This window comes from Triticum dicoccoides, chromosome 6B, assembly GCF_002162155.2.
Source record: "Triticum dicoccoides isolate Atlit2015 ecotype Zavitan chromosome 6B, WEW_v2.0, whole genome shotgun sequence".
NCBI classification, from domain to species: Eukaryota; Viridiplantae; Streptophyta; class Magnoliopsida; order Poales; family Poaceae; genus Triticum; species Triticum dicoccoides.
In genome coordinates, this window is record NC_041391.1 from 638833781 (window position 1) to 638846602 (window position 12822).

A 12822-nucleotide genomic window follows, 5' to 3' on the forward strand; every position below is an offset into this window, starting at 1 on the left:
AGACTTGCCGGTAACGAGATTGAACAAGGTATCGGTATACCGACGATCGAATCTCGGGCAAGTACAATACCGTTGGACAAAGGGAATTGTATACGGGATTGATTGAGTCCTTGACATCGTGGTTCATCCGATGAGATCATCGTGGAACATGTGGGAGCCACCATGGGTATCCAGATCCCGCAGTTGGTTATTGGCCGGAGAGTTGTCTCGGTCATGTCTGCATGGTTCCCGAACCCGTAGGGTCTACACACTTAAGGTTCGATGATGCTAGGGTTATAAAGGAAGTTTGTATGTGGTTACCGAATGTTGTTCGGAGTCCTGGATGAGATCCCGGACGTCACGAGGAGATTTATATATGGGAAGTCTTATTTTGGTCGCCGGAAAAGTTTCGCACTTTATCGGTATTGTACCGGGAGTGCCGAAAGGGGTCCGGGGGTCCACCTGCCCCGGGGGGCCACATGGGCTGTAGGGGGTGCGCCTTGGCCTATATGGGACAAGGGCACCAGCCCCAAGAGGCCCATGCGCCAAGATATAAGAAAAAGGGGAGAGTCCTCAAGGGGGAAGGCACCTCCGAGGTGCCTTGGGGAGGATGGACTCCTCCCCCCCTCTTGGCCGCACCCCTTCCTTGGAGGAAGGGGCAAGGCTGCACCTCCCCCTCTCCCTTGCCCGTATATATAGTGGAGGGGAGGGAGGGCAGCCATACCTGAAGCCCTGGTGCCTCCCTCCTTCCCGTGACACCTCCTCCTCTCCCGCAGATGCTTGGCGAAGCCCTGCAGGATTGCCACGCTCCTCCACCACCACCACGCCGTCGTGCTGCTGCTGGATGGAGTCTTCCTCAACCTCTCCCTCTCTCCTTGCTGGATCAAGGCATGGGAGACGTCACCGGGCTGTACGTGTGTTGAACGCGGAGGTGCCGTCCGTTCGGCACTAGGATCTCCGGTGATTTGGATCACGACGAGTACGACTCCTTCAACCCCGTTCTCTTGAACGCTTCCGCTTAGCGATCTACAAGGGTATGTAGATGCACTCTCCTTCCCCTCGTTGCTGGTTTCTCCATAGATAGATCTTGGTGACACGTAGGAAAATTTTGAATTTCTTCTACGTTCCCCAACAGAGACACCACGTGATGATCGGGTGTGATAAGCTCTACGTTCACATACAACGGGTGCAAGCCAGTTTTGCACATGCAGAATACTCGGGTTAAACTTGACGAGCCTAGCATATGCAGATATGGCCTCAGAACACTGGATACCGAAAGGTCGAGCGTGAATCATATAGTAGATATGATCAACATAGTGATGTTCAGCATTGAAAACTACTCCATCTCACGTGATGATCGGACACGGTTTAGTTGATTTGGATCACGTAATCATTTAGATGACTAGAGGGATGTCTATCTAACTGGGAGTTCTTAAGTAATATGATTAATTGAACTTTAGTTTATCATGAACTTAGTACTGATAGTATTTTGCAAATTATGTTGTAGATCAATAGCTCGCGTTATAGCTTCCCTATGTTTTTATATGTTCCTAGAGAAAACTAAGTTGAAAGATGATAGTAGCAATGATGCAGACTGGGTCCGTGATCTGAGGTTTATCCTCATTGCTGCACAGAAGAATTATGTGCTTGATACACCGCTAGGTGACAGACCAATTGCAGGAGCAGATGCAGACGTTATGAACGTTTGCCTAGCTCAATATGATGACTACTTGATAATTTAGTGCACCATGCTTTACGGCTTAGAATCGGGACTTCAAAGACATTTTTGAATGTCATGGACCATATGAGATGTTCCAGGAGTTGACATTAATATTTCAAGCAAATACCCGAGTTGAGAGATATGAAGTCTCCAACAAATTCTATAGCTATAAGATGGAGGAGAATAGCTCAAGTAGTGAGCATGTGCTCAGATTGTCTGAGTACTACAATCGCTTGAATCAAGTGGGAGTTAATCTTCCAAATAAGATATTGATTGATAGAGTTCTCTAGTCACCATCACCAAGTTACTGGAACTTTGTGATGAACTATAATATGCAAGGGATGACGAAAGAAATTCCCGAGCTCTTCGTGATGCTGAAATCGATGAAGGTAGAAATCAAGGAAAAGCATCAAGTGTTGATGATTAAACAAGACCACTAGTTTCAAGTAAAGGCCAAAGGGAGGGAAAGGGAACTTCAAGATGAATGGCAAGCAAGTTGTCACTCCTGTGAAGAAGCCCAAAGCTAGACCAATGCCTGAAACTGGGTGCTTCTACTGCAAAGGAAATGGTCACTGGAAGCGGAAATGCCTTGAATATTTGGTGGATAAGAAGGATGGCAAAGTGAACAAGGGTATATTTGATATATAGGTTATTGATGTGTACCTTACAGGTTATTGATACTTGTTCGGTTGCTAATATTAGTAACTCGAAATAGGAGTTACAGAATAAATAGAGACTAGTTCAGGGTGAAGTGACGATGTGTGTTGGAAGTGGTTCCAAGATTGATATGATCATCATCGCGCACTCCCTATACTTTCGAGATTAGTGTTGAACCTAAATAAATGTTATTTGGTGTTTGCATTGAGCATAAATATGATTAGATCATGTTTATTGCGATACGATTATTCATCTAAGACAGAAAATAAATTGTTATTCTGTTTACATGAATAAAACCTTCTATGGTCATACACCCAATGTTGATGGTTTATTGAATCTTGATCGTGATGATACACATATTCATAATATTGATGCCAAAAGATGCAAAGTTGATAATGATAGTGCAACATATTTGTGGCACTACCATTTGGGTCATATCGGTGTAAAGCGCATGAAGAAACTCCATAAAAGTGGACTTTTGGAATCACTTGATTATGAGTCATTTGATGCTTGCGAACCGTGCCTTATGGGCAAGATGACTAAATCTCCGTTCTCCGGAATAATGGAACGAGCTAGTGACTTATTGGAAATAATACATACCGATGTATGCGGTCCAATGAGTGTTGATGCTCGTGGCGGGTATCATTATTTTCTGACCTTCACAGATGATTTGAGCGGATATGGGTATATCTACTTAATGAAACACAAGTCTGAAACATTTGAAAAGATCAAAGAATTTCAGAGTGAAGTGGAGAATCATCGTAACAAGAAAATAAAGTTTCTACGATCTGATCATAGAGGAGAATATTTGAGTTACGAGTTTGGCCTTCATTTAAAACAATGAGGAATAGTTTCACAGCTCACGCCACATGGAACACCACAGCGTAATGGTGTGTCCGAATGTCATAACCACACTTTATTAGATATGGTGCGATCTATGATGTCTCTTACCGGGTTACCACTATTGTTTTGGGGTTATGCATTAGAGACAGGTGCATTCACTTTAAATAGGGCACCATCAAAATCCGTTGAGATGATGCCTTATGAACTGTGGTTTGGCAAGAAACCAAAGTTGTCGTTTCTTAAAGTTTGGGGCTTCGATGCTTATATGAAAAAGCTTCAACCTGATAAGCTTGAACCCAAATCGGAGAAATGTGTCTTCATAGAATACCCAAAGGAAACTGTTGGGTACACCTTCTATCACATATCGGAAGGCAAGATCGTTGCTAAGAATGGATCCTTTCTAGAGAAGGAGTTTCTCTCGAAAGAAGTGAGTGGGAGGAAGGTAATTGTACCTTCTCCTGGACTAGAAAGTAGTTCATCACCGAAATCAGTTCCAGTGATTCCTACACCAATTAGTGAGGAAGCTCATGATGATGATCATGAAACTTCAGATCAAGTTACTACAGAACCTCGTAGGTCTTCCAGAGTATGGTCCGCACCAGAATGGTACAGTAATCCTATTCTGGAAGTCATGTTACTAGACCATGATGAACCTACGAACTATGAGGAAGCGATGATGAGCCCAGATTCCGCGAAATGGCTTGAGGCCATGAAATCTGAGATGGGATCCATGTATGAGAACAAAGTGTGGACTTTGGTGGACTTGCCCGATGATCGGCAAGCCATAGAATATAAATGGATCTTCAAGTGGAAGACGGACGCTGATAGTAGTGTTACTATCTACAAAGCTCGGCTTGTCGCAAAAGGTTTTCAACAAGTTCAAGGTGTTGACTACAATGAGATTTTCTCAACTATAGCGATGCTTTAATCCGTCCGAGTCATGTTAGAAAATTGCCATATTTTATGAAATCTGGCAAATGGATATAAAAACTGCATTCCTTAAATGGATATTTCTTAAAGCGGAGATGTATATGATGCAACCAGAAGGTTTTTTCGATCCAAAGGGAGCTAACAAAGTGTGCAAGCTCCAGCGATCCATTTATGGACTGGTGCAAGCCTCTCGGAGTTGGAATAAACGCTTTGATGGTGTGATCAAAGCATGTGGTTTTATGCAGACTTTTGGAGAAGCCTGTATTTACAAGAAAGTGAGTGGGAGCTCTGTAGCATTTCTAATATTATATGTGGATGACATATTGTTTATTGGAAATGATATAGAAATTATGGATAGCATAAAGGGATACTTGAATAAGAGTTTTTCATTGAAAGACCTCAGTGAAGCTACTTACAAATTGGGCATCAAGATCTATCGAGATAGATCAAGACGCTTGATAAGATTTTTTTAATGAGTAAATACATTGACAAGTTTTTGAAAAAGTTCAAAATGGATCAGTCAAAGAAGTAATTCTTGTTTGTATTACAAGGTGTAAAGTTGAGTAAGACTCAAAGCCCGACCACGTCAGAAGATAGAAAGAGAGTGAAAGTCATTCCCTATGCCACAGTCATAGGATCTATAAAGTATGTTGTGCTGTGTACCAGACCTATTGTGTACCTTGCCATGAGTTTTTGCAAGGGGGTACAATAGTGATCTAAGAGTAGATCACTGGACAACGGTCAAAATTATCCTTAGTGAGGAATAAGGAAATATTTGTCTTTGGGTGTTAATCACATAGCGATCACACCTTAGTACTCTTTGGGTGTTAATCACATAGCGATGTGAACTAGATTATTGACTATAGTAAACCCTTTGGGTGTTGGTCACATGACGATGTGAACTATGGGTGTTAATCACATACAGATGTGAATATTGGTGTTAAATCACATGGTGATGTGAACTAGATTATTGACTCTAGTGCAAGTGGGAGACTGAAGGAAATATGCCCTAGAGGCAATAATAAAGTTATTATTTATTTCCTTAATTCATGATAGATGTTTATTATTCATGCTAGAATTGTATAACCGGAAACTTAGTACATGTGTGAACACATAGACAAAACATATAGTCCCTAGTATGCCTCTACTTGACTAGCTCGTTAATCAAAGATGGTTAAGTTTCCTAACCATAGACATGTGTTGTTATTTGATAAACGGGATCACATCATTAGGAGAATGACGTGATGGACATGACCCATCCGTTAGCTTAGCATTATGATGGTTACAGTTTCATTGCTACTGCTCTCTTCATGACTTATAGATGTTCCTCAGACTATGAGATTATGCAACTCCCGAATACCGGAGGAACACTTTGTGTGCTACCAAACATCAGAACGTAAATGGGTGATTATAAAGGTGCTCTACAGGTGTCTCTGAAGCTGTTTGTTGGGTTGGCATAGATCGAGATTAGGATTTGTCAGTCTGTGTATCGGAGAGATATCTCTGGGCCCTCTCGGTAATGCTCATCACTATAAGCCTTGCAAGCAATGTGACTAATGAGTTAGTTGCGGAATGAAGCATTACAGAACGAGTAAAGAGACTTGTCGGTAACGAGATTGAACTAGGTATGATGATACAGACGATCGAATCTCGGGCAAGTAACATACTGATGACAAAGGGAACAACGTATGTTGTTATGCGGTTTAACCGATAAAGATCTTCATAGAATATGTAGGAGCCAATATGAGCATCTAGGTTCCGCTATTGGTTATTGATCAGAGATGTGTCTCGATCATGTCTACATAGTTCTCGAACCCGTAGGGTCCGCATGTTTAACGTTCGATGATGATTTGTATTATGAGTTATGTGATTTGATGACCGAAGTTTGTTTGGAGTCCCGGATGAGATCACGGACATGATGAGAAGTCTCGAAATGGTCGAGAGGTAAAGATTCATATATTGGAAGGTTGCATTCAGACATCGGAATGGTTCTGAGTGATTCAGGCATTTTTCCGGAGTACCGGGAGGTTACGGAATCCCCGGGGAAAGATGTGGGCCTTATGGGCCATAGGAGGGAGGCTAACTAGCCCACAAGGGGTTGGTGCGCCCCCACAAGGGAGGAGGCCGAATTGGACTTGGGAAGGGGGCACCACCCCCTTTCCTTTTCCTACTCCCTCTCCTTCCCCTTTTCCCCCTCCGGTAGAAGGAAAAAAAGGGTGGGGCCGAATCCTACTAGGACTGGAGTCCTAGTAGGACTCCCCTCTCCCTGGTGCGCCCCTTGTTGGTTGGTCTCCTCCTCCCCTCCTTTATATAGGGGGGCAAGGGGGCACCCCAAAGGCACAACAGATAACACAAGTTGATCTTTTAGCCGTGTGCGGTGCCCCCTCCACAGTTACACACCTCGGTCATATCGTCGTAGTGCTTAGGCGAAGCCCTACACTGGTAATTTCATCATCACCGTCACCACGCCGTCGTGCTGACGAAACTCTCCCTCGGCCTCAACTGGATCAAGAGTACGAGGGACGTCATCAAGCTGAACGTGTGTTGAACGCGGAGGTGCCGTGCGTTTGGTACTTGATCGGTTGGATCGCGAAGAAGTTCGACTACATCAACCGCATTATTGAAACCCTTCGCTTTCGATCTACGAGGGTACGTGGACACACTCTCCCCTCTCGTTGATTTGCATCACCTAGATAGATCTTGTGTGATCGTAGGATTTTTTTGAAATTACCGCGTTCCCCAACACTTTATGCACAACTCGGTGGGACTAGGTGAAGAACTTGGTGAGACCGACCAGTGCAAAAGGCTTGAATTTCACACATTTTCGGTGAGACAGTATGAATCCACTCGGTGGGACCGATTAGTGATGACCTAAGCACTTTCCTCACTTCGGTAATTCCCATTGGTTTCACTTGGTAATTCCGAGATGAAAACAAAGGGTCACAAAAGGTTGGCATGCACACTTCAGTGGGACCGAATGTCATCTCAGTGAGACCGAGTTTCTCCGGTTTAGGCAGTGGCTCTGTTTGATGTATCTCGGTGGGTCTGGCTGTATGTGTTTCGGTGGGACCGAGAATAACTTTAGATTTTTAGACATATTGGATTGTGAGGGTGTGGCTGAGAGTTTTGGAGCAATATCTTTAAGCGATTGAGCAAATGAGTCATGATCCAAACCTCATCGCTTTTAATAGTATTGGCTTTTGTATGGGCTCAATATGATCTTGGATCACTTTACCAAAAATGTAGAGTCTTGAAGCCTTTTGCCAATCCATGTTCTTTGCAATTTGAGGGGTCCCATTCTCATTTCTTTGCCATACCTACATTGAACTTTACTGAAATAATCTTTGAATATGCATTAGTTCAATGATGTATGTGTTGTTATGAATTAGCAAAACTATCCGGGGATTAGTTGCACTTTTAGCGTGGTCCGCCGGCTGCAACACGGTCGCGATGCAGTCGGACGCGGAGGCGGTGCTGGCTCACGGACGAGAACGCCGGCAATTATGTGTCGTTCGTGACACCAACTGTGCTTCGTTGGAGTCGGTACGATGACGAGGCTGTTCCGTTCGTCTGTCATCGAGCTCGCGTCCACTAGCGACGGGCAAGTCACAAACTCCGAGAAGGAGGAGTAGGGCATGAGAGGTGGCAGGGCCTCGAGTCCCAGGTGGGCCGGTCTGTGTCTCATGTCCCAATCTTCCTCGCCGGTGACCACACTTCACTTCGCGAGTCTCATCTCCGCGGACATGGACACGGTAATCCGACATGTGCACGAAAGGGAACAACAAGGACTTGGAGGATGGGTGTCGCCGTAGATTTAGACTAGGTTTAGGTCCGGCCACTTTTGTTTAATGAAATATGTCAAACATGTAATGACCGTGCTCCGGTTTAGATGAAAATCATCTGGTTTGCATGTAATTCGTCCGATTTGTTCAAATCTGGTTTAAAATGTACATGGCATGGTTGGACGGCTGGCTCCCGTATCACTGTCCATGGACCCATCCATCCGCATCCGCAAACAGATACCGTGTCCGTTTTGGGGGTCGGCGTTGGAGATTCCCTTACGAGCATGTCTTCCGAAAAGCCAATCAAATAGCTTTTTTTTTTTTGCGATAAAGCCAATCAAATAGGAGATGAACTAGCTAGAAACTCCTTTAGCTCCAGATCTTCTAGTTCTTGCGTCGACCCCCGGCTTTATTTCTCATTTGCTCGTAAACGATACCGCGACTATGTGAGGAATAAAATCTATTTTGTTCCATCTAGAAACTCCTTTAGCTCCGTGTACGGCGTGTTGCCGTCCAGTCGCTCCGACGGCCACGGTATCCTGCAATTCTGAAACTTCGATTTTTGACAGCTACAAGTTGCGTGAACTGTCCGTCCCGATTGTTGCAATCCAATCTTGTAATCTTGCGAGCAAATGCAAGTTATGGGCGCCAACGACTAACCACCGCAACAGAGCCACCCCAGCCCCAGCCGAGGCGACTCCCGTACCTGCACGTCTCCCCTCCCCTCCCATCCCCGGTGGTTGGAGCCATTATAGAGGGCGAGGAGCATCATCTCCTACAGTCCCAAGATCCAACCCCATCTCCAGCCTCCCCCCTTCCCCAGTCCCCAAATTCGTAGTCCCGCGCGCCGCGATGGAGGCGAGCAAGCTCAAGGCGGCCAGGCTCCTGGAGCAGATGAGCGCCCACCTCGCCACCGACGCCGGCAAGGAGATCGCCAACAAGGTCGGCTTCGTCTACCAGCTCAACATCTCGCCCAAGGTATGTATAGGATCCTCCTATCCCTCTGTTTCCCCCATGGAATCCGCCTAAAGCTTGGTGCCCTCGGCCTTGGGGGTTCGATCTGATAACAGAAGATGGGCGTCGACGAGGAGATCTTCGTCGTGGACCTCAAGAAGGGCGCCGTCTCCACAGGTCCCAGCTCCCCCCGCCGCTCGATTCGTCTCGTGTGGCCTCTGAATTTCGGTTTTTTGGGCCGTGTTTCCTGAAAAATTCTTCCTCTGCTGTGGTTTTCGGCGTGCAGGGAAGTACGAGGGGACGCCGGACGCGGCCTTCACCTTCACCGACGACGACTTCCTCGCCATCGCCAGCGGCAAGCTGAACCCGCAGATGGCGTTTATCAGGTAAAGAACTGCCAAGAGAAGAATCGCAAACTTCTCTGCTGATTTGCAGCTTTTCCCCCAAAATTAAAGGATCGTGGCTATATCGTGCTTATTTGCTGTGCTCTGCAGGGGTAAGCTGAAGATCAAGGGGAGCATAAGCGCCGCGCAGAAGTTCACGCCGGACATCTTCCCCAAGCCGTCCAAGTTGTAGAAGGCCGGATTGCCGTGCCTTTGCCCCGTTGATCGGTTAATAAAAGAGTCTAGTTGTGTTCGCGATGGCAATTTGGTGTGACCAGAGTGAGAGGGATTGTTGCTGGCAACAGAGTTTGTTCACCTAGAACCACCACACGAACAGCCGAAGTTTCAGTGTCTGGAGTGAAATTCATTTTCTTTGGTTGAGAAGGAAGGAGAACGCTAGGTACGATGTGTAATGTGACGATGATAAAGGTTTTTCGATGGATCACCGTTTACTCTTACTCAGATGCATGCCCATTCTAGATTATTATAAACGGAACAGCGATCGTACACTTCATTCTTATTAGTATCACATCCTAGCGTACGGGGATGAATCCTCAGTTTAAGCAATTCTTTTAGAGACATGCGCGAGATCGAAAGCAGCGAAGCGAGCAGGCCAGCAGGCAGCAGTAGGCACCAGTCGTGAGACCTCCGGTCTCTCCGCAAGCATAGCACGCGTTCCTTTCCCGGGCCCTTTTCTCGCCGGGAATTTGCTAACTTTGCTGGAGCAGCCATTTGACCAAAGAACGACGTCATCGGCACATCTTCTAGCTGTGATGTTCAAATGTTCAAATTCTTGCTAGAAGACCACTGAATTCCCGCATTTCCATAAATTCCAAAGCACGGAAATAATGGCCATGGATCGTACTTTGTTGCTTTTACGAGAGGGATGAACGACTTCTATTTTAGAGAAACAGGGAGGTGATCCCTGGTTCCGTTAGCCAGAATGAAACCACGAGTAGCTCATACATAGTTCAGGTGTCCAAAAGAAGTAGACAATGAACAAACATATAAACAAAATCGAAACAACTAAGGCACATCACACGCAGATGGACTAAAAAGCATGAAAAGAAAGCTGCTAGCATGAGAACGTCGTAGATAATTTGGGCACGTCGAACCTTTAGGGTGCCGCCGCTTCTGGCTGAGGTGACCAACTGGGTTCCAGAATAGCGGCGTGTTGGCGGCTCATTTTGGCGGCGGTGATGGTCATTCGGTGGTCCATGGACTTCGATGCAATTTTTTTTATGTTTGGGATGCTTTGCACTTCCGATGAATATTTATAATAGATCTGATCATTTTTGCAAAAAATATATCCAAACACACCACATAGTTGCTGCACATGCAGTATTAGGGTAAAGTTTTTCTTGTCAGAGAGCCAAACTTAGCAATGAAAAGGTAATCAACACCTAGAGGCTAGAGAGATACCAAAGCGTTCATTAACTACTTTCCAACTAAAACTAGAGACTACACATTCAAACATCAAATAATGTACTGATTCATCTTAAGAGTCGAATACACAATCCAAAGGTTTGATATGTGCCTCTTCCTGAGATTATCTCTAGTCATGACTTTGTTGTGAAGATTAGCCAGAGAAATATATGAATTGTAGGAGGAACATTCAAACTCCAGAGAGAAGGAATATAAACGGGCCGCACTCCTGGAAAGTTAATGACATGGTATGGTACAAAGAGCTAGTGGAATAATGCCCTTTGCTATCTAACTGCCAAATAAGAGAATCAATGTCACCTGTGTAACTAAGGCCATGTTTGTTTCAGCTTCAGTTAGCTTCGAGTCGCCTATGGATTCACTTCACTAGCAAGGCTGATTTATAGAATCAGCTTTGCCACTGTAATACACCTAACATGCTTCAGGCAATTGCATTGAAAATGGTATGTATTCATTAGCAAAGCTGGTTTCAAATAGCTATTTGTTTCAACTTCTGAATTTTTTCCAATCTGCTTCCTAAAGCTGAAACAAACAAGGCCTAACAGTGTTAGCATTTTGAAGTAGTTGGAACCATTGTTTCATACCCATTTGTCAAAATTCCTTCTAAAGGTGCGCTTGACCTGAAAATCATCACAAATCTCTAATAGTTTTGGATGACTCATTTTACAAATAACATACAATGGATAGAATTGAACAGATAAAGGGGTTGTACCAAACCAGGTATCATCTGAGAATCTAATTTTCTCCTCCATTACCCACCAGCCATCTATAACCAAACTTGATGGTGTTAACCACACTCATTACCCATTTCTAGAATCTATAACTGTTAGTAGTAGCACTAGTAAAGATATTTGGTTTGTTGGTTCTATATTTAGGATCAATTATAGCCTTCCAAATATTTCCTTCCCCTCAGAGTATCATTTGATCCAAGGGAGGCAAAGGTTAAGCTCTTGGAGATTGGGAACACCCAATCCTCCAAATTCTTTCTTCATACCAACAAGCCTCCAATTTGCTAGGTGAAGCTTTCTACAACCTTCAAAGTCATTCCACAAACAATGAGCCATTCAAGTACTAATTAACTCTACAACCCATTTGGGAAACTTTAAAAAATAGAAGGAAGGTAAATGAGAATGCTCGCAAGACAAGCCTGGAAAAGAACCAGCCTTCCTTTATAGGAGAGAAGCTTGCCTCTCTAGCCAACAACCCTCTTCAGAATTTTATCTATCAATGGTTGGATGTCCTCTCCTAAGCTTATCATGATGGAGACACTACAAGAATCAAGCACTTTGCCGCCAGCCATGGCTGACGACAAATGCATGGATGGCTGACGGCAACAGGCCCGGCTGAATAGGCTACGACAAAGGCATCTTTGCCGTCTGCTGGCGGACGACAAAGATAAAAAGGGCTTTGTCGTCCGCTGACAGACGGCAAAGAGCCTGGACGGCACACGTGGTAGTTCAGGTCCGTTAAGTGGTTAACAACGTGCTTTGTCGTCAGCCAGCGGATGGCAAAGATGCAAAGGCCTTTGCCGTCTGCTGGTAAAAAATGGCATAATAACCTAGGTTTAGCTCCAAACTATCATATAATTAGTTAATAGGCCCTCTCCGACCTCCTGACCCCAACACCACGACCCCTCGACACGACACCCCGACACCTCTTCTTCTTCCTCCTCTTCTTCTTTTACTTCTTTTTTTCAATCTTTCTTGTTTATTCTTAAAAAACAGAAAAAACTACTTAAACTAATTAAACTAAATAACCTAAACTAATTAAACCTAAACTAAAAAACCTAAAGTAATTAAACTAAATAACCTAGACCAATTAAACCTAAATTAACTAAACTATAAAACCTAAACCAATTAAACCTAAACTAACTAAACTAAACAACCTAAACTAATTAAACCTAAACTAATCATACTAAATAACCTAAACAAATTAAACCTAAACATAAACTAATTAAACCTAAACTAACTAAACTAATTAAACCTAAACTAATTAAACTAAATAGCCTAAACAAATTAAATCTAAACCTAAACTAAAAAACCTTAATTAATTGAACCTAAAAACTAACTAAACTAAAAAACAGAAAAAACAGGGTGACAGGGGCTCACCATGGGGGCGGCGATGGGGCGGG

General features: G+C 44.2%; 1 protein-coding gene across 1 annotated transcript; it reads left to right on the plus strand.

Moving 5' to 3' along the window:
• Positions 1 to 8571: 8571 nt before the first annotated feature.
• On the plus strand, positions 8572 to 9710 carry LOC119323430 (non-specific lipid-transfer protein-like 1). The gene is made up of 4 exons (XM_037597092.1): positions 8572 to 8889; positions 8982 to 9042; positions 9152 to 9251; positions 9360 to 9710. The coding sequence occupies exons 1-4, from the start codon at positions 8764 to 8766 to the stop codon at positions 9439 to 9441; spliced, it is 369 nt and encodes a 122-aa protein (XP_037452989.1). The 5' UTR covers positions 8572 to 8763; the 3' UTR covers positions 9442 to 9710.
• The last annotated feature ends 3112 nt before the right edge of the window (positions 9711 to 12822 follow it).

Coding starts and splice junctions, on each gene's coding strand:
- LOC119323430 (XM_037597092.1), top strand. CDS start 8,764: ATGGAGGCGAGCAAGCTCAAGGCGGCCAGGCTCCTGGAGCAGATGAGC. Junction 8,890..8,981: donor AGCTCAACATCTCGCCCAAG/GTATGTATAGGA, acceptor ATCTGATAACAG/AAGATGGGCGTCGACGAGGA. Junction 9,043..9,151: donor GAAGGGCGCCGTCTCCACAG/GTCCCAGCTCCC, acceptor TTCGGCGTGCAG/GGAAGTACGAGGGGACGCCG.